Source organism: Zootoca vivipara, chromosome 6 (assembly GCF_965207765.1).
Source record: "Zootoca vivipara chromosome 6, rZooViv2.hap1.1, whole genome shotgun sequence".
Taxonomy (NCBI): Eukaryota; Metazoa; Chordata; class Lepidosauria; order Squamata; family Lacertidae; genus Zootoca; species Zootoca vivipara.
In genome coordinates this window covers 51,460,636-51,484,272 of record NC_142589.1, presented here as the reverse complement: position 1 = coordinate 51,484,272, position 23,637 = coordinate 51,460,636, and the positions used below count along the sequence as shown (strand labels likewise).

Genomic DNA, 23,637 nt, shown 5'->3' with positions numbered 1-23,637 from the left:
TCGTAAAACAGCTCTGGGAATTGGTAAGGGATATAAAGGGAAACCCCCGATTCCCCACATGATGTTTCTTTCTAATAACGCAGGGGGCCAGGTGAAGCCCCACCCCACCCCAGCCTCTCAATTTGGCTCCCCTCCCCACTTCCCTGGCCACACACCCCGCCAGCCCTGCTCCACAGCCCCCTCAAATGCTTTTGCCTGGCTGGAATGTGTCCTTGAAGTGCAGTTGTGCTTACCTAGATGCGTAAGTGTGTAGAAACCGTTTGCTTTGATGTGGGTGGAATGTAGCCCAGGCCCTGTCTGCACTGTATATTTAAAGCAGTTTCAGACCCCTGTTGCCCTGGAAGAGCCTCAGTTCCCAGAGTCAATCCCTCTTCCCAGGGAACTCTAGGAATTGTAGCTCTGCGAGGGGAATAAGGGCCTCCTAGCAACTCTCAGCACCCTTAAAACAAACTACACCTCCCATAATTCTTAGGGAGAGGGAGAAACCATGTCTTGTTTTAAGTGGTATCATAGTGTTTTAAATTTATGGCGCGAGTATGGCCCCTCTGTGAACACTTCGCTCGTGAAGTGATCCTTTTGAGCACGGTTTATGTGATGCTGACTTCAAATTGTACCTCTGGGAGCCATCTTTTATGGCAGGGGTCAGCAAACTTTTTCAGCAGGGGGCCGGTCCACTGTCCCTCAGACCTGGTGGGGGGCCGGACTATATTTTGGGGGAAAAAATGAACGAATTCCTATGCCCCACAAATAACCCAGAGATGCATTTTAAATAAAAGGACACATTCTACTCATGTAAAAACATGCTGATTCCCAGACCGACCTGGGGCCGGATTGAGAAGGCAATTGGGCCGCATCCGGCCCCCGGGCCTTAGTTTGGGGACCCCTGTTTTATGGCTTGGGGTGTGTGTGGGCCAGCTGCTGACCTCTCTCTACACTGTTCAGCCACTGGTGCCCTGCCACCCACTGTCTTCCCCCTTTCCCCCCATGCCCTCTGCCGCCCCCTGCTGGCTACCCTAACTCCCCTCCCCTTCGCCTCTCTTGCAGAACGTGCTGGCCAAGGCGCTCTACGACAATGTGGCCGAGTCCCCGGACGAGCTTTCCTTCCGTAAGGGCGACATCATGACGGTGCTGGAGCGCAACACGCAAGGGCTGGATGGCTGGTGGCTCTGCTCCTTGCACGGGCGGCAGGGCATCGTCCCCGGCAACCGCCTCAAGATCCTGGTGGGCATGTACGACAAGAAGCAGCTGCCGCAGCAGCAACAGCAAACGCCACAGCAGACGCCGCAACTGACGGGGCAGGCCCCCCTGGCCTACACTCACCAAGGGGGCTACACCACATCCCCCGCCTCCCAGTACACCTCTATGCACCCCTCCTTCCTGCCCCAAGAGGACAATGTCTACCTGGTGCCGGCGCCAAACAAGGCCCCGGGGGCACCCCTCCACCAGGGCACAGTGACCGCGGGCCAGTTTCAGTCACCCGCGGGCAAGCAACCCCCCGCCTACCCAAAGCAGAGCCCCTCTCAATGCCAGGAGGTCTACCAAGTGCCAGCTGGACCAACCAGCCCGCCCCAGGACATTTACCAGGTCCCTCCGGCTCCCGCGGGGCTGGGGCAGGACATCTACCAGGTGCCTCCGTCGCTGGATGGACGGGGATGGGAAGCCCCAAAGACCCAAGGAAAGGTAAGCCTTTGAGGGGCACCTGCTCATTTGGCAAGTTTATGGTGTGGCCACCCTTGGAGTACTGCGTACAGTTCCAATTGCCTCGCCTCGAAAAGGATATTGCAGAGTTGGGAAAGGTTCAGAAAAGGGCAAGCAGAAGGATCAAGGGGGTAGAGCGACTCCCCTCTAAAGGAAGGTTGCAGCATTTGGGGTTTTTTATTTTAGAGAAAAGGCAAGGAAGGGGAGACAGGATAGTTTTTAAAATTGTGCATGGCATGGAGGAAGTGGATGGGGGAAAGTTTTTCTCCCTCTCCCGTTGCTGGAACCGGTGGACATGCAGTAAAGCTGAATTTAGGAAGATTCGAGACAGGTAAAAGAAAGCCCTTCTCCACACAGCACCTAGTTAAATTATGGAACTCTCTCTCTCTCTCCCAGGAGGCAGGGGTGGCTTTAAATGAGGATTAGGCAAATTCGAGATGGCTATCGATGGCTTCTCCCACAGCTGGAGGCAGCAGTGATTCTGAATACCAGTTGCTGGAAGCCACAGGAAGGCTGCTCTTGAGTTTGAATCCTGCTTGCAGGCTTCCCAGAAGAGGCATCTGGCTGACCACTATGAGACCAGAATGCTGAACTAGATGGGCTGTTGGCCTGATCCAGAAGGATGTTCTTATGTTCCTTCAGAGCACCAGCATGGGGAGAAAGGGCAGCCAGCACGATCCGAGAGGTGGGAGCGCCTTCCCTGCGAGGACAGCTTAAAGCAGCCTTCCCCAGAGTGGGGCTGGTGGAAGATGCAGTCCAAAGCATCTAGAGAATGCCAGGCTGGTATAAAGAAAGCGGATCATGCCAGCCGGTGATTGCTTGTACAGGCCAACGAGGACCAACTCTGCCGTGCTTAAGCCTGGGCAGCTTTGCAATGCATTTGACAGGCACACTGGCCGGCAAATGAAGCACCGATTCAGTATTCTGTCCTACTTCCCTTCGCGCTGCAGGAGAGCTGTCTGATCTATTTTTAAATTGCCACTTGTGTGTTTATGCAAATGAAAGTAGATTATCTCTTTCCCCCCCCACTTTTTAATTTTAAGAAAAGCAGAATCAAGTCTTAAAATGTTGAAAAACCCCTTAGGAGGAAGAGCTGGAGGAGAGGGAAAGGAAAGGTGTGTTAAGTGATGCCGCCAGTTTCTTGCCCATCACTGCCTTCCATTGTGAATAGGCAGAGGCAGCTCTCCCCACCCCACCCCACCCCACCCCCTCCGGGTTTAGCATGTGTGCAAAGAGTCAGATGCAGGAATGATGCTCCCAGGAGAAACCCACCACTCTGCCGTCGAAGTGGGCAAGAGGGGCTTTCATTCCTGCAGTCAGACAGTGGTAGTAAAGTGGCTGTAAAGGCGTTGTCTTGCAAGCTTTGGCACAGAGAAAGGGAAAGGGGCATAATTGGTTCCTTGTTAGCAGTTGCTGAGCTAGGCACTTTTCATGGCCGAGATTAAAGTGCTTCTTCTGCACGGGGTCCATTATTATGAATTATCTGTGCAGCGCCGCACGCCAGGGGTGTCCAGCATGATTCCCTTCAGAGGTGGTTGTTGGACTCCAGCTCCCACCAACCCTGACCATTGGGCATGCCGGCTGCAGAGGCGGATGGGAGCTGGGGGCCCCAGTGACATCTGGAGAGGGCTACATCAGCTGCCGCTCGGACACATACAAGGAGAAACAAAAGGAAAGGAGCTCCCTGTCCCACGGAGCTCATAGTCAAACGATGCCTGTTGAGTTCAGGTGTGTGGGCATAAATGTAAAATAGGGGGAGGCCATGGCAAGAATAACAACAAGGAAACACATGCAGGTTGCTGTTGTTAGAACAATAGTGAATGCACTGCTGGTGTGCATGGCATTCAAGATCATAGTCCGCTGCCCCGGTGGGCTTACAAGGTATATTTTAATACAGGGGAAGCAAGAGGAGAAAGGTAAATGGGGGAAAGCAGAAGAAGCCATTCTTATGTTTAGTTAACCAGGGAGTTGTAGCAAAGGGTAGCTGGTGGTCATAGAATTGTTGAGTTGGGAGGGACCTCAAGGGTCATCTAGCCCAACCCCCTGCAGTGCAGGAATCACAGCTAAGCAATGCAGTTAACTAATTGATTTATAATATTTTTATCCTGGCAGGTAAGCATGAATTACTAAAACCGCAATAGAACACTCACACATAAAAGTCTTTCAGCTTTTATCAATAGGAACATAAAAGTCTTTCAGCTTTCATCAATAGGAACACCAGAGGAGCCAGCCTAAAGAGCAGTGCCTTGAGCTGGCTCCTGCAGTACCCTGCTGGCTCTGCCGGCCTGGGGGTTCCTGCAGGGGTGAGAGAAACCCTCTTGCAACACCGACAGCCGCGCTTCAGGCTGCAAAGATGCCCTGGGATTTTTCAGCCTGCCTTGCTCATTGGGGGCAGGCAGCAGCTAGCCCATTGTGGCAAGCAACCTACCACTGCCTGCTTTTAAAAGCTGTTTGCTTCTCTGCACAGGGGCAGAGGCAGTTAGTGTTCCTGGACTGCTGGGACTGGGTTGCCTCCCCCTGCCCCCAAGTGCTGATGCTTGCATTCCTTACCGAGCCAGAGCCCCTGGAGATTTGCACCAAGGCAGCCTTGCCTCCTGCCTCCCTCTGCAGTGGGGGTTGGAGACAGGGGAGGGGTGTGTGTGTGTGCTCCAGCATGGCTTTACCCTGAGGAGGGGGGTTTGCAGCAAGCTGTGAGGAGTGGTTTCCTGTTTCTCCCTGGGAAAGGAAATGGCCTCCCTCTTGGTGGGAGGCCTCCTTGGTTCCTCAGCTTGGTTCCTGGGCAAGCCTGTTTCTGGATTGGAGACGGACAAGGAGGCATGGCTGATACCTTTGGTTTCTCCCAGAGTGCCATATCGAAATGTGGGGTCTTGCAGCGCAAGGGGAGAGCAGAGGGCTGGAGCGTTTGGTTTGCCTGCAGAACTTCCCAGATTCAGTCCCTGGTACCTCCAGGCTGGGCGCGAGAACCTCTGCCTGAAACCCCAGAGGGAGCTGCTGTACATCAGAGTGGACCGGTGGCCTGACTGAGGCTGTGTACACACCATGTGCTATCCCTGCCCTCCAAAATCATGAGAGTTGTAGTTACACCTCGCAGAGCTACAGTTCCCAACGCTCTAAACAAACTATAGTTCCCAGGAATCTTTTGGGGCTGGGGAGGAGAAATGTGCTTTAAATGAATGGTGTATACACAGCCTCAGTGTAAGGTAGCTTCCTGTGTCATACCTGAACCCCAGCTTCATTCAGAACCTTGAGGACTGGAACCTTCGGATTGTATCCAGTGTTAGCACACACAGGTCCTGCTTTACAAACACAAGGCGCTCCCCAGAAATCGTTCCTTAGGCGAGCGTTTGCATAATCTGTTGACAATTTCCATTGATTCCTATGAGGAAATTCCCAGTGCATTCCTGACCACGGAATTTTGACCCCTGGAAGCAAAAAGCAACCAACCAACCTGGGAAAACCCAGGGAAAATGACCTCTGGTTAGTCTGTTTGCTCCCCTTGCCTTCCTCGGCCAACTAAAGGCAAACAAGGACATGACAAACCTGGATCTGTTAATTTCCGTGTGTTTGCTCTGAGCCGAATGTAGTTAGATACAGTCCTTGTTTTATATTTAAGAGGTGGCTCACAGCTCACTGGCAGAGCTCATGCTTTGCATGCAGACAGTCCCTGGTTCAATCCCTGGCATCTCCAGGCAGCATAGCTGCCAAGTTTTCCCTTTTCTCGCGAGGAAGCCTATTCAGCATAAGGGAAAATCCCTTAAAAAAAGGGATAACTTGGCAGCTATGCCAGGCAGATGAGGCTCTAGCGGCCTGAATCTCTGGAAAGCCACTGCCAGTCCGTGCAGATAGTATTGGGCTGGGGAGACCGATAGTCCGATAGCCCTTTGTGTAGTGTGTCAGCAGTAGGCAAAGCACCCAGCATGCTTGTAAGTAGCCTTTTCTGCTGCTGCTGCTGCCACTGCCGGCTGACCTTGAAGGAGATTCGGATGGAGCAGGCCTGGCAGAGCAGTAAATGATTCAGGAAAAAGGCTTCTCTCACTTGGCAACCGGCCAGGCCACGCCTCTTCCTTGCCGGTGACCTTGTTGCTTTTTCCTGCCTTTGAGGGCACGCCAAAGGGGTACCATGCAGGGTGTGTGTGTGTGTGTGTGTGTTTGGCTCACGGTGGTGCTGTGCGAGTGGCACCACCTTGGGCAAACTGTGTTGCAGGATCTGGCTGCTGCTGCTGTGCCACGGGAAGATCTCCATTTTTCAGGGCAGTGCCACGTTACGTATTGCATTTGTATCTCCCCTTTTCCTCTGAGGAGCTCAAGGTGGCATGCAGGGGTCTTCTGCCCCTTTTATCCTCACAGCTCCCCTGTGAGGTAGGTTGGGCTTAGAGGCAGTGCCTGGCCCCCAGGGTCATCAAGCTTCATGGCCAAGCGGGGATTTGAACCCTGGTCTCTCCCAGGTCCTAGTCGGTCCCCCTGAACCAGGGTTTCTCAGACTTGGGTCCCCAGCTGCAATTCCCATCCTCCCTAGCTAGCAGGACCAGGGATCCGGGGGGGGGGGGCTTGGGAGTTGTAGTCCAATAACAACTGGGGAAGGTTCTCCTAAAGATATGAAGCGATGGCATCAAGCGCACCTCTGGTTCAATGGCTGCCATCCTGAGAACCACCACTTTTCCTTTTCCACACAAAACAAGTTCCCACGCCTTATGGCTGTGGTGTTTGGAACACGTGGGCTGTGCACGATGAAATCTCGAAGTCCTTGGCAGGCTCTGTTGGCTAGAAAACCTGCAAAATATGTGCATATTCCCACCCTCACGAGCATCTTATTAATGTGCTAATTATATGTTGGCTTTGCGGCTTCTTTTTATTTTGGTTAAGCGTCAGATCTGTAGATACTAGCACCCAAAGTGTCTTGTGAAACTTCAGATACGGGGTATTGCACGGGAGAGGTTGCCAATTTGCTATGGAGGCAATTGGTGGTGCTGCTGCCGCCAGCTCTTGCCTGGGGTCGTTTGTGGAGTTTGGGGTTGGGGTAAGTGGTTGAAATGTGACATAGTTGAACTGTGGCACTCACACCCACAGGAGGAAGTGATGACCACCCACCTAGATGGCTTTAAAAATGATTAGACAAATTCAGGGAGGAGGAGAGGGCTACCAGCGGCTACCAGCCCAAAGGGCCATTCTGTGCCTCAATAGTTGGAGGCAGCCATACTTCTGAATACCAGTTGCTGGAAACGGCAGGAGTGAAGAGGGGGCTCTTGTGCTTGGGTTTCCCCACAGGTACTTGGGAACAGAATACTGGATTAGATGGGCCATGGGCCTGATCCAGCAGGGCTCTTCCTGCGTTCCTGCGTTCTTAGGAGTGCTTTGGCTCACTAATTTCTGTATACCAGAGTTGTACCTTGCAGCATCAATTGATGCTTTTGAATTATGGGGCTGGAGGAGACTCTTGAGAGTCCCATGGACTGCAAGAAGATCAAACCTATCCATTCTGAAGGAAATCAGCCCTGAGTGCTCACTGGAAGGACAAATAGTGAAGCTGAGGCTCCAATACTTTGGCCACCTCATGAGAAGAGAAGAATCCTTGGAAAAGACCCTGAAGTTGGGAAAGATTGAGGGCACTAGGAGAAGGGGAAGACAGAGGACGAGATGGTTGGACAGTGTTCTTGAAGATACCAACATGAGTTTGACCAAACTGTGGGAGGCAGTGCAAGACAGGAGTGCCTGGCGTGCTCTGGTCCATGGGGTCACGAAGAGTCGGACACGACTAAACGACTAAACAACAACCTTGCAGCCACCATGCTTTGCATCCACCCCCTCTCTGACCCATCTGCCATTTCCGAGGTCCCCATTCCAGGAGGGCTGAGCCTTCATTCGTGGCTACTTAGCATGATGGCTATGCTCTGCCTCCAAGGTCAGCAGCAGCAGCAATGCTTCTGAATACCAGTTGCTGGAAACCGCAGGAGGGGAGAAACTGCACCTGGGTGGCTGACCAGTAGGCTCTTCTTGTGTTCTTACGACATGTGGGGGCAAATTGCCTCTTCTTTTATTCCCCCCCCCCCTCTTTCTGAGCTTCAGGGCTTTTGGCAGCTCTTTACCCAGGCAGATCAGAAGCAGGATAAATAATGCAACATGAGTGCATTGTTAGAATTTAGTTAGCAAGAGCCAGCTTTTATCCCTGCTTAACCTTGTAGCGGAATTCCACGTTTTTGTCGTATTGCACTCTTGACTGTGCACAAATGTGCTTGGAGACTCCTGCAGCCTCTGGCTTCCGATGCCTCTCCATGCGTGCACTCGCTCCCCCCCCCCCCGCAAACTAGCGGCAGCCGGGAAGGCGTGTGCGGCAGGGTCCCTCGCCTTCCCCCCACCTCCAGAAGCGGCCGCCCATGAGGGAATGAGCGCACATTGTGCTTCATCTCCAAGCCCTTCATTTGCTCAGAGCCAGAAATAGAACATGATGTCATCCCTGCTTCCCCTGGAGAAGGGGCTCCTGCTGCAAGGTGCCTGGAGGTTCCTTCCAGATGGGGGCTGCCTGTGGGCAGGCAGCGCCCCCTGCTGGAGGAAAGGACAAGCTGCATCCTATGTGACACACACACAGAGGCTATTTAGGAGCATCTTTTAAGGAAGAGCTTGTCTGATCAGCGGTGTGTTCCCAGTTCTATTCGCCCCAGCGTGAAAAAAGCTCTTCAGCAGCATTTGGGCATAAGGAAGCAGCCAAGAGGTCAGGGCACTGGATAGTGCATTGGACTTGGCTGAATGCTTGGAGGGGCGCTAATGTTCCCCCACCCCTGGCTTTTCAGGGTGACTTTGGGCTAGTGTTTAGGGCATGTCCCAATCCCCCTAAAGGGGGGAGGAGAGAGGAAGGGATCCTTGGTGAGTGCCATGGGTGAGCCTGAGATGTTGCAGTGTTTCAGACACATTGGGGGCCCCAGAGTTGGCCTCAGGCAAGTGGAGGTCAGACCTGTGACTAGCCCAGCAAACTGTCTCATCCACACACCCGCCCCTTTTTTCCCCATGCAGGTTGTCGTCCCCACGCGTGTGGGTCAGGTCTACGTCTATGACTCCCCCAAAGGAGAGCAGGATGAGTACGACTTTCCCCGCCACCTCCAGGAGATCTACGACGTGCCCCCAACTCGGGGTCTACTGGGGAACCAAGGCAGCCAGGAGGTGAGTGATGGCCTGACTCTGGTTGGCATGGGGTCCACGCAGGTGGGTTGGTGGTGAAACCTCTGCTTCCAAATCACCAGCTCTCAATGGGTTTCAAACTCATTGGAAATTAACATCTCTTGCTCTCCTTTGTTCCTTTTGTCAGGTATATGACACCCCCACCTTGGCAGTCAAGGGCCCCAACAGCAGGGATCTGGCTCACGCCCAGGATATTTATGATGTGCCCCCCAGTGTGGAAAAAGGCCTGCAGGGGGTGAGTATGGCATGCAGGGTTTCCGAGGCGTGGAAGTGGGGAGGGACTCTAGCTTCAGTGGCAGGTGGTGGGATGGTGGTGGTGGGGCTGCCCTAGTGCTTAGGAGAGCCGCCCTAACCCCAAGGCAGAGCAGAAGGCCATTGACCCAGAGGCAAAACAAAAATTGCCAAGAAACACTCACCCCACCAAGTACACTCTCTGAAGCATAGGACTGATATATCATGTAACTTTATAGAAACAATTTTATGGCCATGGATGTTAAGGAACAAAAAGCTGACTGCTAGACCCTCCCACAGGGTCTCTTGAGGGCAGAGGAACTACCAAGAGAGCCCCTCCCCTATGCCGATCTGGGCGCCTTAGACAGTCTTTGGGGAAAATGGCAGTCTTTGGGGCCGAAGTGAATGCCTTGAATGGGGCCCAGAAATGACCTAACAGCATGCTACAAGCTGAGGTGGGGCTACAGATGTGCTGCTGGGTTAAACACCAGCTTTAATACCCTCCTGCAGGTGTACGACATCCCCCCATCGGTCAGCAAAGACGTCCCCGATGGCCCCTCGCGGGAGGAGACCTACGACGTGCCCCCCGTCTTCTGCAAGGCCAAGCCGTTCGATCCCTTACGGCACCCGCTCATCCTTGCCCAGCCCTCCACGCCGGCTGCAGAGCCTTACCTGCCCGAGGATGTTTACGATGTACCTCCAGCCACCAGCAAAGGGGTTCCCGAGGCCCAGGAGATCTACGACGTGCCGCCTGGCCTGAGGAAGCTGGCGAGCCAGGAGGTCTACGACGTGCCACGGGAGCTGCCGGCGGGCAGCAAAGACGGGGAGGGCGACTACATCTATGACGTGCCGCCTCAGGTGGACCGGGAGGGCAAGGCGGGCGACGGCAAGCGCCTCTCGGCCTCCAGCACGGGCAGCACCCGCAGCAACCACTCCAGCTCCTCCCTGGACATGGTGCCTGTCAAGGAGGCCCCTGACAGGGACTTGCACCTCGACCAGGACATTGCCATGGAGACGCTGGCCCGGCTCCAGGGCAACGTGGGCACCGCCGTCTCCTACCTCATGTCCTTCATTAGTGGCAGCTGGCGCAGCCCCGAGCAGATGGAGGTGCAAGCCTCCCTCATCCAGGGGGCGGCCGAGAGTATCCGAGGGGCGCTGCGGGAACTGCTGGAGTTTGCCCGCGCGGCCGTGAGCAGCGCCTCGCAGGCCTCGGACCGCTCCCTCTACGCCAAGCTGAGCAAGCAGGTGCAGAAGATGGAGGACGTGTACCAGGCTTTGCTGCGGCACAGCCAGGCTCTGGATGGCTGCGGCTGGGCCCCCGGCGCCCTGGTGGCTGGCAAGCCGGGGTCCCCGCCGGACGACCTGGAGCACCTGGTCATGTACTCGCGGGGGGTGCCGGACGACACCAAGCAGTTGGCCTCCTTCCTTCACGGGAACGCCTCCTTGCTCTTCCGGAGGACCAAGGTGCCCCCCACCTCCCTGGGAGGGGATGGCAGCCTCGCCCACGGCACCCCAGCTGACAAGGCAAGCAGCATCCAGTCCCGGCCCTTGCCCTCTCCGCCCAAGTTCCTGACCCAGGACTCGCCCGAGGGGCAGTATGAGAACAGCGAGGGCGGCTGGATGGAAGACTATGACTACGTCCACCTGCAGGTGGGGTTGGGCGGCGGGGAAGAGGACGGGTGTGCTGGGGGGGCGGGAGGGCAGATTGCGCACACACATAGCCTCCAAAGGGACAAGCTACCACCAGGGGAAGATGGAAAGGTGGGAGGGCGGGCAGGCCTCGCTAGGTTCCCAAGTCCCGTCATCCTCAGGGGCCCAAACCCCTTGCTAGGTTCCAGCCCCCAAGGCACACTCCTGGGAAATCCAGCCAGAATATAATAGTTCTATGTTTTAAAAGCCTGGCACCAGGCTATTTTTTCATTGTTACCATTGTCTATATATCTTCCGCCTTTCCATCGTTAAGCCATGCTCAAGGCGGCTTACGACATGGAAAGGTTCACGTCATTGCAATAATATAACCAAAGCGGTGGATGGAAACATAATCAAACCGTAAACAGCACAATTAAATCATCCACACATAATTCGCAATAAGATCTAAAAGCAAGGATACAATACATCAAGATCAACACCAGCAAAAATTAACACTTCCAAAATTGACTTTTTTTGAGATAAGGAGTTTTGTAGCCCAGGTGGCAGAAGCAGGAAGCCCCCCCTTCCCTCTCCGCTCCTCGCCCACTTTGCCTTAGGTTAAGTATTGCCATTAATATACAAAGCCCCTAAAGTTTCTTGGGCCCTGCACAAAGATTTTTGCTTAAAAGAAAAAAAACAGGCCCTGCCTGCAGGTTTATAATCGAATAATCTGGGCCGGCCCTTTCATGAGACAGGGTGAGGCAGCTGCCCAAGGCAGGAGATGGGCACAGAAGCTTGCTGCCCTCGGGGGCTGTAAAGGCTGCTGCCCCATTACCAGTGCTGAAGCGTGTTCCAGCTGCTGGTCTAGTCAGTTTTTGTATGTAGAATAGCAGGAGCTGCCGCCGTCTCCCTTGCCTCAGGCGGTAAAATATCTTTCAGCTCAACCAACGAGTGTGCCTACCAGTCACATGTCTTCTGCAAGGCTCTTGTTTGGTTTTGCTGCAGCAGGCTAACACTCTGAAGAAGTATCTGAAGAAGTATCTGAAGAAGTGTGCATGCACACGAAAGCTCATACCAAAATAAAAACTTAGTTGGTCTTTAAGGTGCTACTGAAGGAATTTTTTTATTTTACTTCGATCCAGACCAACACGGCTACCTACCTGTAACCAGGCTAACACTCGTACCCCACTGGAATTTGCACACAACCACCTCCAGTGCAGTCTCTGGTCCCTGCCAGGGAGAGGCTCTTAGGGCTGTGGTGGCCTTTTGCCAGTTCAGATCATGGGGCTGCCTTGCTCAGGGCTGTCTCTGCTGATGGGTGCTGGTGCTCCAGGCTCTCAAGGGAGCCTTCTCCCGGCCCTACCTGGAGATGTCAAGGATCGAACCTGGGGACTTTCCTCCTGCCAGGCAGATGCTCGAATCACTTGGGGTACGGCCCTTCCCCAACAGTGGAAAGCTGAAAAACGAGCAAATAGGAAATGCCTTTTTGCAGAGTCAAGTAACTGATCCAGGTAGCGCAGTGTTGCCTACACCTGCCCTTACCAACCAGGTGTCCACCAGGTGTGCTGACTAGAGTTGATTGAAATTGCAGTTCCAAAACATCTGGAGGGAGCCAGGTTGGTGAAGAGTCCTTTTTTGGATGCCTTGGCCGAGAACCTTTTCTTTTTTAAAAAAGACATTTTATTAAATTTTCCAATTAAACACATTTAACAAATAACAAAATGAAACAAACAACAACAAACACAACATAATAAACACAAAATTTTTCTTTTGAACATCTTCTCAATTATTGCAATTCTCTTTGCTCTGCCGAGCTTTGACTTCCCTCCCTTCCCCCAGTCGGTTTTTTTGTCCATTCCTGTCTTACAGTTCCTTTGTTCCTTCTATCTAAAGTCAATTCGTAGGATTTATTTCAATCCTGCGAGTGTCTTTAAACTCCTACAGTTCTTTTCCATATAGTCCACAAATTTACTCCAATCCTTTTGGAACCTTGACTCTCCCTGGTTTTGGATCCTGCTAGTCAGTCTTGCTAGTTCCGCATAATCCATCATTTTTGTCTGCCACTCTTCAATCGTCAGTAACTCCTGAGTTTTCCCATTTTTGGGCTAGTAAAGTTCTAGCTGCGGTTGTCACATACATAAATAATACTTGATCCTCTTTCACAATCTTATGTCCTATAAGTCCTAATAGAAAGGCTTCAGGTTTTTTGGGGAAAGTGTATTTAAGAATCTTTTTCAGTTCATTATATATCATTTCCCAAAATCTTTTAACTTTTTCGCATGTCCACCACATATGATAAAATTCACCATCCTTCTCTTTACATTTCCAGCATGTTTTACTACTCATCCTAGGCATCTTAGCTAATTTTACTGGTGTTAGTTACAGGTAGGTAGCCATGTTGGTCTGAGTCGAAGCAAAATAAAAAAATTTCTTCAGTAGCACCTTAAAGACCAACTAAGTTTTTATTATGGTATGAGCTTTCGTGTGCATGCACACTTCTTCAGATACGCAGATGTATAGATGGTATTTACTGGTGCTAAATACCATCTATACATCATCTTCAAAACATTTTCTTTCAAGGCAGTGCATGCAGTAAACTTCAATGTTTGATTCCATAATTTCAACCACGCATCATATTCAATATTATGCCTTGGCCGAGAACCTTTTCGAAGTGAAGATGCCGGGGGCTGAACCTTCTGTATGCCAAGCAGATGCTCTAGCACTGGTGGAACTGGGTTCCTTGTGCTGTGGGTCTGTCCCTCTGGTTGCACCCGCACTAACCTCCTTTTCACCCCTTTAAAAAACAACTAGGGAAAGGAAGAGTTTGAGAAAACTCAGAAGGAGCTGCTTGAGAGGGGCAACATTATCCGGCAAGGGAAGGGGCACCTGGAGCAGCAACAGGTGAGTAGGGTGGGCTTCCTGGGTCCAGGCCCACCACTAAGGCTATTGCCGGTCACATGTCAACGGGGCACACACAACAGGGTCATCCCCTGCAATGCTTGTGGCAGGGTAGCAGGGACCCAGGATGATGATGATGATGATGATGATGATAATAATAATAATAATAATTTATTATTATTATTATTATTATTATTATTATTATTATTATTATTATTATTATTATTTATACCCCGCCCATCTGGCTGGGTTTCCCCAGCCACTCTGGGCGGCTTCCAACAGAAAAAACCCCCACAGTAATCTATTAAACATTAAAAGCCTCCCTGAACAAGGCTGCCTTCAGATGTCTTCTAAAAATCTGGTAGTTGTTTTCCTCTTTGACATCTGTTGGGAGGGCGTTCCACAGGACAGACGCCACCACCGAGAAGGCCCTCTGCCTAGTTCCCTGCAACTTGGCTTCTCGCAACGAGGGAACCGCCAGAAGGCCCTCGGTGCTGGACCTCAGTGTCCGGGCAGAATGATGGAGGTGGAGACGCTCCTTCAGGTATACTGGACCGAGGCCATTTAGGGCTTTAAAGGTCAGCACCAACACTTTGAATTGTGCTCAGAAACATACTGGGAGCCAATGTAGATCTTTCAAGACCAGTGTTATGTGGTCTTGGCGGCCGCTCCCAGTCACCAGTCTAGCTGCCGCATTCTGGATTAGTTGTAGTTTCCGAGTCACCTTCAAAGGTAGCCCCACGTAGAGCGCATTGCAGTAGTCCAAGCGGGCGATAACTAGAGCATGCACCACTCTGGCTAGACAGTCTGCAGGCAGGTAGGGTCTCAGCCTGCGTACCAGATGGAGCTGATAGACAGCTGCCCTGGACACAGAATTGACCTGCACCTCCATGGACAGCTGTGAGTCCAAAATGACTCCCAGGCTGCGTACCTGGTCCTTCAGGGGCACAGTTACCCCATTCAGAACCAGGGAATCCTCCACACCTGCCCGCCTCCTGTCCCCCACAAACAGTACTTCTGTCTTGTCAGGATTCAACCTCAATCTGTTAGCCACCATCCATCCTCCAACCGATGAGTTCATGGAACAAATTGGGTGGTGGCCCAAATGTGTTGGTCGCCACTGATATTAAAGAATGCCAGGGCAGGCCATGTGGCACTCTTCACTCCTGCCTCTCCACCTTTACCTCCTGTTCACTGCTTTCGAAAGTCTGCTGCCCGAGTCTACGCCCTCCCCCTGTCTAACGGTAGGGCCGGGTTGTGTGGATCTGTGGCTTCCAGGATGCCAGCACGTCCCAGTGGCAAAGCCCAGGTCCCAGGTAGCCCTGTGGGGAGGAAGCTGGCTCATTCTGTCGCAAGCCAGGAATAGGGGGGGGGACTGGGGAGGGAGCCGGTTGTCCTCGGCAGCCCCACCCTTGCTTGACGAAGCACCCTGTGGTTTCCCCCCCTGTCCGCAGCTGAAGCAGTTTGAGCGCCTGGAGCAGGAGGTCACACGGCCCATCGACAACGACCTGTCCAACTGGACGCCCCCGCAGCACTACGCCCATGTGCGGGCCGGGGACAGCGCCTCCCTCTGCCCCTCCGACCGGCAGCTGCTCCTCTTCTACCTGGAGCAGTGTGAGGCCAACCTCACCACCCTGACCAATGCCGTGGACGCCTTCTTCACAGCCGTCAGCACCAACCAGCCCCCCAAGATCTTCGTGGCGCACAGCAAGTTCGTCATCCTGAGCGCCCACAAGCTGGTCTTCATCGGGGACACTCTCTCGCGCCAGGCCAAGGCCCAGGACGTGCGCCACAAGGTCACCCACTACAGCAACCTGCTTTGCGACATGCTCAAGGAGATCGTGGCCACCACCAAGGTGGCTGCGCTACAGTACCCCTCCCCCGCCGCCGCCCAGGACATGGTGGCACGGGTCCACGAGCTCGCCAACAGCACGCAGCAGTTCCGGATGGTGCTGGGGCAGCTTGCAGCCATGTGAAGCCCGCCCTTGGCTTCGTAGGGGCGGGGGGAGGCCTGCCGACGAGCCACACCCACCCACTCAAAACACTGCAAATGGGCTGTAAATACTTCTCCAGACTCTCCTGGGTTGGTGGGCTGGCTGCTCCCTCCCCTCCCTCTATGCTCCATAGACAATGGACCTTCCTGCCAGTGGTTCCCATGTGCCTGATGTGGTTCACAAGGGAGGATCTTGACGGCCCTGATGGCAACCGGGAGAAGGTGGTGGAAGGCAAATAGTTATCCTTCCCCCTCCCCCACACCCTGTTTGATTCTGAAATGGTTTGGCTAATGAGCACTATTTAAATCAAATAAAGAGACATAGAATCCAAGCAATTAGGGGGTACGGGAGAAAGATCGGTGTGTGTGTGTGTGTTTTTCTCTTGCCATGGTTACATCAGTGCCCTTATCTGTGGGAGAGCCTTGGGATGCCAGCAAACGAATTTGCCCAGGTTTTTCAGCCAACACAGAAGGAAGGTGATCAGCTCCACAAGCAGAGAGAGAGAATGTGTGTCTCATTAGGGTTGTTGGCCAGGCAGCAATTCGGTCTAAAACACTGCATGTCCGAAACAGGGGAGAGTGTCGATCCGTTCCACCTTCACTACCATGCCTGGACGAAAAGTAAACTGCCAATGTCACAGTGCAAATGCACAAAGCTATGGGTTGCGACCGCACTTGGAATACTGTGTACGGCTCTGGTCACCTCTGGATATTGTAGAGCCGGAGAAGGTTCAGAAAAGGGCGACCAAAACAACCGACTCCCCTGTGAAGAAAGGTCGCAGCGTTTGGACCTCTTTAGTTCAGAGGCAAAGCTCCTTCTGTGGTGTTCGTCCTGCTCATTGCCATTTCCATTTGCTCTCTTGAAGCATCTCAAGGTAGGGCCAGGAGTGTCCCCTTCTCTCCAACCCCCGGGGAGCTGCTGCAGGTCCCTGTAGATAAGTCTGAGCCAGGTGGACCTGTGGTCTGATTTTGTATAAGGCACATTCTGTCATTCCTAGTTGCCCTGGGCTGGCATATGGAGAGGCTGCACCTCCATGGAGAAACTGCCACTTTTCAGTGTTTGGAATGATCACATCTTTATGCTAAGGCAGTAACTCTGGGCAGTAACCACAGGGCCAGGAGTAATATCAGTAATTTGCATTTGTAACATTGGTTGGCCTAGTACCTTCTGGGTAGGGACCTGCCCTTAAGAGCCTGTTGTTTTGACCTGCAAATTTAATCATGGTAAAAAAAAACCCAACCCTGAACTTGGCTCCCTCGCTCCTTTCAAAGACCCAGGTAGACTCAATAACTTGGCCGAGCCTGGCTGGAGAAGAGGGTGATGGGCAAATGTCTGGGCAATTGCAGCCTGGATGACTGACTGCCTTGGCTCCAGTACATAATCAGCAACTAATTCTAACTCCTGCTGCCCTTTCCCCTTCCAGAATCCCACTAACTTGAGTGGAGAAGCCACTAAATAGCTGGGGAAATTGGGTGTTTTCATTTGGGGGAGGGTGTCTGTGTTTTTTTCGCCATCAATTAAAGAGCTAAACATGCCGTAGAAAAACGGGGGGCTCATGGATCAGCATCTACACCCCCATGTTTTGGAAGATATGCTCACATCTTAGCAAGGAAAGCTGGAAGTTGTTCTCTCTGCTGTTCCCGAGTGGAGCAAAGGGGCCTGTGTAACCCAATGCAGGTTTACTCGCAAGTAAGTTCCACTGACTTCAAGGGAGTTCACTCCCACAGGATTGCGGCTTGAGAGAGCCTTCCACAGTCGCCAGCTGTAGCTCAGTGACAGAGCCGCTGCTCTGCATGCAGAAGGTCCCGTGTTCAACCTGGGCACCTCCAGATTGGGCTGGGAGCAAACCCTGCCTGATAACCTGGAGAGTCACTGCCACTGAATGTAGATGAGACCAAGCTAGCTAGAGCAATGGTCTGACTCTATAAGGCTGCTTCCTATGTTTTTGGGTGGCATGGATCTGGATTGGGTTTTTGGATTGGTCAGCAGCCACCTCTGCTTGTGAATTCAGCCTCGGCACGAGTGTGTCTTTCCCCCCAGGTTGCTGTCTAAGAAGCTCACTGGGAATACGTAAACCCACTAACCACCATCACTGCATTTCCATCTGACCACAGGACAGGGACTGAGCCCTTAAGACCAACCAACTTGAAAAAGAAATTGCATAGCTGGCCATTCTTTGTTCTGCACTCAGCATCTCTCGGGAGCACCCACAAGAACTGCCACTGGGGGTGCAGTTCTGGGATTTGGACGGTACAATCCCTTGTATGCATGCAGAAGGCTCCAGGTTCAATCCCCAGGACGGAGAAAGTGCCCTGTCTGCAACACCGGAGACCCACGACCACAAATAGAGGGGAGCCCCCAATGGTCTTAAGTCCACGTAAGACAGCTTTCTATGCTCCTGAATATACTTGAGAGGGGTGGTAGAACACCTGCACTGCACTGCGCTTCCCCTATATTGTAAGGCTACCCAAGTTGGTGGCCATCACTGCCTCCTGTGTAGGGGAGTTCCACAGTTTCTATGCACTGCATGAAGGAGGCCTTCCTTTCATCTGCCCTGAATTTTCCAACATTCAGCTTCATGCAGCATGAGACCTCTTCCTAAACGAGGCTCCACGCACAGCCTTGTATGGCCTTTTCTGGCTTGTCCAAACTCTTCATGGGGCTCCTCTGAGGCAGCTACAGGGAGTCTGTAGGGTGCACAGGTGGCAAAGCTTTTTCAGCTTGAGGGCCAGACTGAGGATTCACCACCCCTGTGAGGGCCACATGTTAGTGTGTGCACACTCACCCAGATGGGCCCATCACATAGCATGCACGCTTATGCACACGCACAAACACATCCATTTTACACTCTGGGGCAGCTATTGAGCCACTGTGTGTGGATGTGGGCAAGTGCAAATTGTTGGGATTCTTACACATTTCCTACACAAATGGGGTGGCCATGCCAGCCTGAGATTAGAATATATTCTGTGGCAGGAGCAATGCAAGAACAGGACACAAAACAGGTCTCAAAGAAGGAACAGCATTTATTGATCCCCCTCATCCCGTGACACCAGAAGCTCAGTTATTAGCCATGGTTTCGTCTGCCCAGGCACGGAGGCGGCTGACGCGGGCATACACAGCAGGGGTGGTGGTTGAGCAGCGGCTGCTGCCCCAAGACACAATACCCACCAACTTCCAGACACCACCTTCCTGGCACACAAGGGGTCCGCCAGAATCACCCTGCAAACGGAAGACGGGCAGTTTAGACTTTGGGCAGGTGGGTATCCTAGGCCTTCTGCTATAATTCTCCCTCTAGTCCTTTTTTTAAGGAACCAGGCAATCTTTCGGGATGTTTACCCTCACATTCTCGAAAGGTCGGTTTGCAGTTTTCTGTTCTCCCAACCCCACCTATCACGTGCCTTGGAGAAACTACAGATGAGTTGGCAAATATTCTTTTTCCTACCATGTATCCTTCAGTTTGAGGGAATCTTTGGAATCACAATCCCCCAGTCACTCCCTTTGTTGATTTTCAGTATTTTCTGTGTCTTCCTCCTGTGGGTTCCTCCCCACACCCTGATTTCTGGCTATTCTTGTTTTTGCAGTAAAAATAAATTGCCATGCCAACCACTCCAATGTGAACCGGCAACATGGTACTGAAGCTTTTATAAGAGCTACTGTAACTTTAATTATCACATCCCTCCTTGCCACTTCTGCTCCTGCTCCTTGTTCTGTGAAGCTGAGAGAGAAGTGACTATTTGCTCCTTAATTAATCGGCTTCCCCTCCCTGTAGGTGCTTGAGGTTTTTGTGTGACTGGGGAGAGGGACAAGCAGCACTCACCATGCAGGAAGAAGATCCGGCTGCACCAGCGCAGATCATCAGGTCAGAGATGTTGCTGCCCCAGGACTTCTTGCATTCCTCATTGGACAGGAGAGGTAGGGCTGTTTGTTGCAGCTTGTTGGGGGTGGTGAAAGCTGCAGGAAAGAGGATCAAGTCAGCAATTGCTACTGCTTTGCAACACTCTGCTAGGTATTTATTTAGATGCCAAAGTGGCTTCTAAGCACTTTAAAACTATAAAGTCAATCCATCGTTAAAAATACACCACTGAAAAACCCAAGTCCACGTTACCACAAGTCAATAATCAAAACTAACTGGGTTCCCTTAGCTGAGCACAGTGAAGAGGAAGATGGTTTTTCGGGTAACCAGGTACAGAGTGATTTAGAGCTCTGTTTGTAAGCAGCTGCCTTGTCACTAATAGGGAGGCACACATTGGCAAGGAGCACTTTGTCAGTGAGGTATCCCCACAGAGGGATCGTCCTTGAGTGGCCTAAAACATCCAGCTCCCAACTGGCACAGAAGTCTCTCCCTCTTAACAAGATAGAAAGCCAGGTTTGAAGTAAAGTTTGGGTCAAGAAGGATTTCCCACTGACGCTTGCAATGGCTGCTCACCTCACGGGCAGAGAACTTGGGGAGTTGCGCTCAAGCAGGTGCGGTGAGCTTTTGTCAGACAGACAGGGCCACCTTCCCTTCTGGGGGCCACATGATAGTGAAGGGGAGGGCCAAAGGCAAATGTGCAAAAATTAAATAACTTTTGTACAGCAGGCTAGTTTACACACACACACCTCTGCACTCTGTACAGGCAAGCAAGCGGCCCCCTAGACATCCCTCCCTGCGCCCTCCAGCACTTCCCTTGTGAGACCCCTGACAGGCCCACCGTTGTAGCGTGTCTTTCCCCAGCCGGAGGTGGCACAAAGGTCTCCACTCTTGAAGTGGTCAGCAGTGTCTGTCAGGCACACGGGCGACACAGTGTCAGTCATCTCAGCAGGGGTGGCCAGCTTGATGAGGGCAATGTCGTTGTTGATGGCAACGGGGTCCCACTCTGGGTGGGTGAAGACCTGATGGGCGAGAGAGGCATTGTGGGTGCTGCAAGCGGGATAGAGTGATGCATCTGACCAGAGACTCACAAACATATTGTGGTGTGTGCCTTTTGTTAAATCGTGGGAAAGATGGATGAAGACACAGCTCTTAAAACAACCAGCTCTTTATTTCAGCTGTGAGTCCTGGACTGCACAATAGCTTAGCTGGCTGGCTTATATAGTACTTAGTTACTTGCAACAGTAATAAACTTCCCCTAGCTACCCAATCTGTGAACAGCAGTCTCAATCCTTCATTCGCATGTTGTGGACCTGAGTGAGAACTGCAGCGACTGTGGCCAGAATGAGTACTGCAGTCAAACATACCCACAACACCTTTGTTGACTACAAGGCTAAACACACACATGGTTTGGGGAGAGGAGTTGTAAACAGTGAGGTCAGCGGAGGGTGACAGGCAGATATCGGCTGGTAGTGATAATTGTGTTAAATAATAATAATAATAAAAATAACAACAACATATTATTTATACCCCGCCCATTAAGTGCCAGAACAAAGCCTGACCTCTGTCTAAGCCTTGTGCAAGTAAATCTGGATGAATACTCAATAAACATGCTATCTGGAGGAGCCCTGGAGAGGCCTTCCAGCTGCTTCACCCACCTTTTCGACAGCCAACTTCTGTATTTTCTCCGCAGAGGAGCTACGGTCATGTTCACCAAGCACCACGATGTTGGAGGTCCTGAGGAAAGCAAGCAAAAGCTATCTGTTGGCCCCAGCTGAAGGAACGGAGGTTGCATGGCCATCTTGTCAGGGATTCCTGCATTGCAGGGGGTTGAACTAGATGACCTTTGGGGGTCCCTTCCAACTCTACAATTCTATAGTTCTATGATTCTCACATATATTTCAGCCCCTTGCTCTGACCACAGGTAGCTAACACATCTGCTAGCCTTTGCTGTGCATAGCCTGACCCTGCAAACTCCAGGATTCCTATTCATCTATTAAAAAAAATATCCCCACAAGAAAAGGGAGGCAAGGTACTCACGTCACCCCACAATGGGCAGCAGTCACCACCCAGCGCTCGCTGACAAGGGACCCACCGCAGAAATGCCACCCGCTCCTCTCCTGCAAGGAAAGCCAAGGAAAGCGGGTGGTGAGAGACCCAACAGGAACACAGCCAGGCAGCAGTGGCAATAGAAAGGGCCTTTGGCCATTTTATTTTCAGTTCCAATTAAGAACTGGTAGGGGAAGTGCAAATCAATAGAGGATACGAACCAGACTCCCAAGACCTTCCCAAGCAATCTTACCTGCAGGGAGACCTGCCAGGGCCATGATCCGGGCACTGCCTCCTCCCCGTTGACAATGCGGGAGTAGCCAGTGAGGACAGGCTGGATCGAAGGGACGCCGCAACCTGGAAGCAAGAAAGGAGGTGAAGTGAGAGCTTTTCCGTGTTCTGTGCTTTGCACTCAGGACTTCAGGTAAGGAGGCTGCAGGGACAGGGAATGGAAAGGCAGAGGCAGCCCAGGGGTCCATCTGTGCACATAACATAGCAGAGACAAGCCCCAATCTGGCTGGTGTGCTGGTCCTTTGCTTGTCTGTATGTGTGCGGTGATGAGAGCCATCCAAAAGGGCCTTCTCAGTGGCTGCTCCTAAATGGGAGATGATGCTATATGGGGATTGACCAAGCCCCTGGCCTCCCTCTTCACGGTTCTTTATCTTTAAGCTGGACTTGGATCAGATCATTCTTCAGATATGCTGGACTGTCCCCTGATAGCCCTTCAAACAGAGGACTGTCCTCTATAAATGGTCTATATCCCTAGGTCTATATTACTTCAAAATGCACCTGAGGTTGGCATCATCTAATGCTTCTCGTAGTAGCCTGTGCAGTGTACTGGTTAGAGTGTTAGACTACGACCTGGGAGATGAGGGTTTGAATCCCTGCTCAGCCGTAAAGCTTACTTGGGCCAGTCACTGACTCTCAGCCTAACCTACCTCACGGTTTGCTCTGAGAAGAAAATGGGGAGAAAGGTGTGGGTTATAAATGCAGTAAAAAATAAGTAATTTTAAAAAATGAATTCATCCCTACCTATAGAGAGTTAGCATGTCAGGAAGACATGTCAGGGACAGGGATCCGAACCCTCACCTTATCCCTGGTGTTTAAGTGTAGGGAGTTTTAATGTGGCATTCAAGCATTTTGTTCATCTACCTATATTCTGGAACAGTACAGTCCCAGGAGGGGCTGTGCCACGTGCTGATTCCCCCATGACAGTCTAGATGAAGAGGATAACTTAACACTTTTAAAGTGCCTTAAACTTTATAAGCGCTAAACATATGTTAAAAAACAAGGCCGTCCCTGACTGCAAGTTTACAATCGAACAGCCATGATAGAAAAGGAAAAAGGAAAGAGGAGGGCAGAGGAAAGCAAATACCAAAGCAAGTGTCCCTTCACTGGCCTATGGATGGGGCCAGGTTGGCCTATCCCCTGAATCAGCTCTATTTTCTAGAGAGAAAAGAAAGATGATGATCCAAGCCTGGGTGACACAACCATGGAAATGGTTTGCTTCCTCACCCCACCCCAAGCAAGGCCCAAGACCACAAGTACTTACTCTGTGCGGCACTGACAAGTGCCAGGCAGGACAAAAACCACAAGGCTGCCATAATAAGCTGGTTCTGAGGACAATAGGGACAGCATGTAGCAGCTCAGCCATTTTTATACTGAGCGCTCAGACCAAAGGTGGCTGGGAGCCAGCGGCAACGTGGGAATGAGCAAACCTGTCCGTTGACGAAACGGTTGATGACTGGCAGGTGCATAGCTGTCAACCTCGAGATTTGAAGATAAGGAAATCCTATTGTGCTGTCAACTCCCGGATATGAAAGTAAGGGCGCTGAATAAGGGAATTTTAAAGCCCTAAATGGCCTCGGTCCAGTATACCTGAAGGAGCGTCTCCACCCCCATCATTCTGCCCAGACACTGAGGTCCAGCACCGAGGGCCTTCTGGCGGTTCCCTCATTGCGAGAAGCCAGGTTATAGGGAACCAGGCAGAGGGCCTTCTTGGTAGTGGCGCCCGCCCTGTGGAACGCTCTCCAATCAGATGTCAAAGAGAAAAACAACTACCAGATTTTTAGGCAGCCTGTTTAGGGATGCTTTTAATGTTTAATAGATTATTGTATT

The 23,637-nt window shown here is 51.9% G+C and overlaps 2 protein-coding genes across 2 annotated transcripts in view; one reads left to right on the top strand and one right to left on the bottom strand.

Annotated features, from left to right (window-relative positions):
* The window catches only part of BCAR1 (BCAR1 scaffold protein, Cas family member), a 41,011-nt gene extending 25,037 nt beyond the window's left edge, over positions 1–15,974 (top strand). The window contains exons 2-7 of the mRNA XM_035118067.3: positions 1,045–1,680; positions 8,704–8,850; positions 8,996–9,103; positions 9,610–10,749; positions 13,540–13,629; positions 15,081–15,974. Coding sequence (XP_034973958.3) covers positions 1,045–1,680; positions 8,704–8,850; positions 8,996–9,103; positions 9,610–10,749; positions 13,540–13,629; positions 15,081–15,602 — 2,643 coding nt within the window. The 3' untranslated portion in view covers positions 15,603–15,974. The remainder of the gene's footprint in view (positions 1–1,044; positions 1,681–8,703; positions 8,851–8,995; positions 9,104–9,609; positions 10,750–13,539; positions 13,630–15,080) is intronic.
* Positions 15,975–18,625: 2,651 nt separating this feature from the next.
* On the bottom strand, positions 18,626–23,205 carry LOC118086454 (chymotrypsinogen B-like). The gene is made up of 7 exons (XM_035118068.3): positions 23,072–23,205; positions 21,773–21,876; positions 21,511–21,590; positions 21,129–21,207; positions 20,312–20,492; positions 19,438–19,571; positions 18,626–18,839 (listed from the first exon to the last, which is right to left on the bottom strand). Exons 1-7 carry the CDS (start codon positions 23,121–23,123, stop codon positions 18,678–18,680), a joined length of 792 nt encoding a protein of 263 aa, XP_034973959.3. The 5' UTR covers positions 23,124–23,205; the 3' UTR covers positions 18,626–18,677.
* Positions 23,206–23,637: the final 432 nt, after the last annotated feature.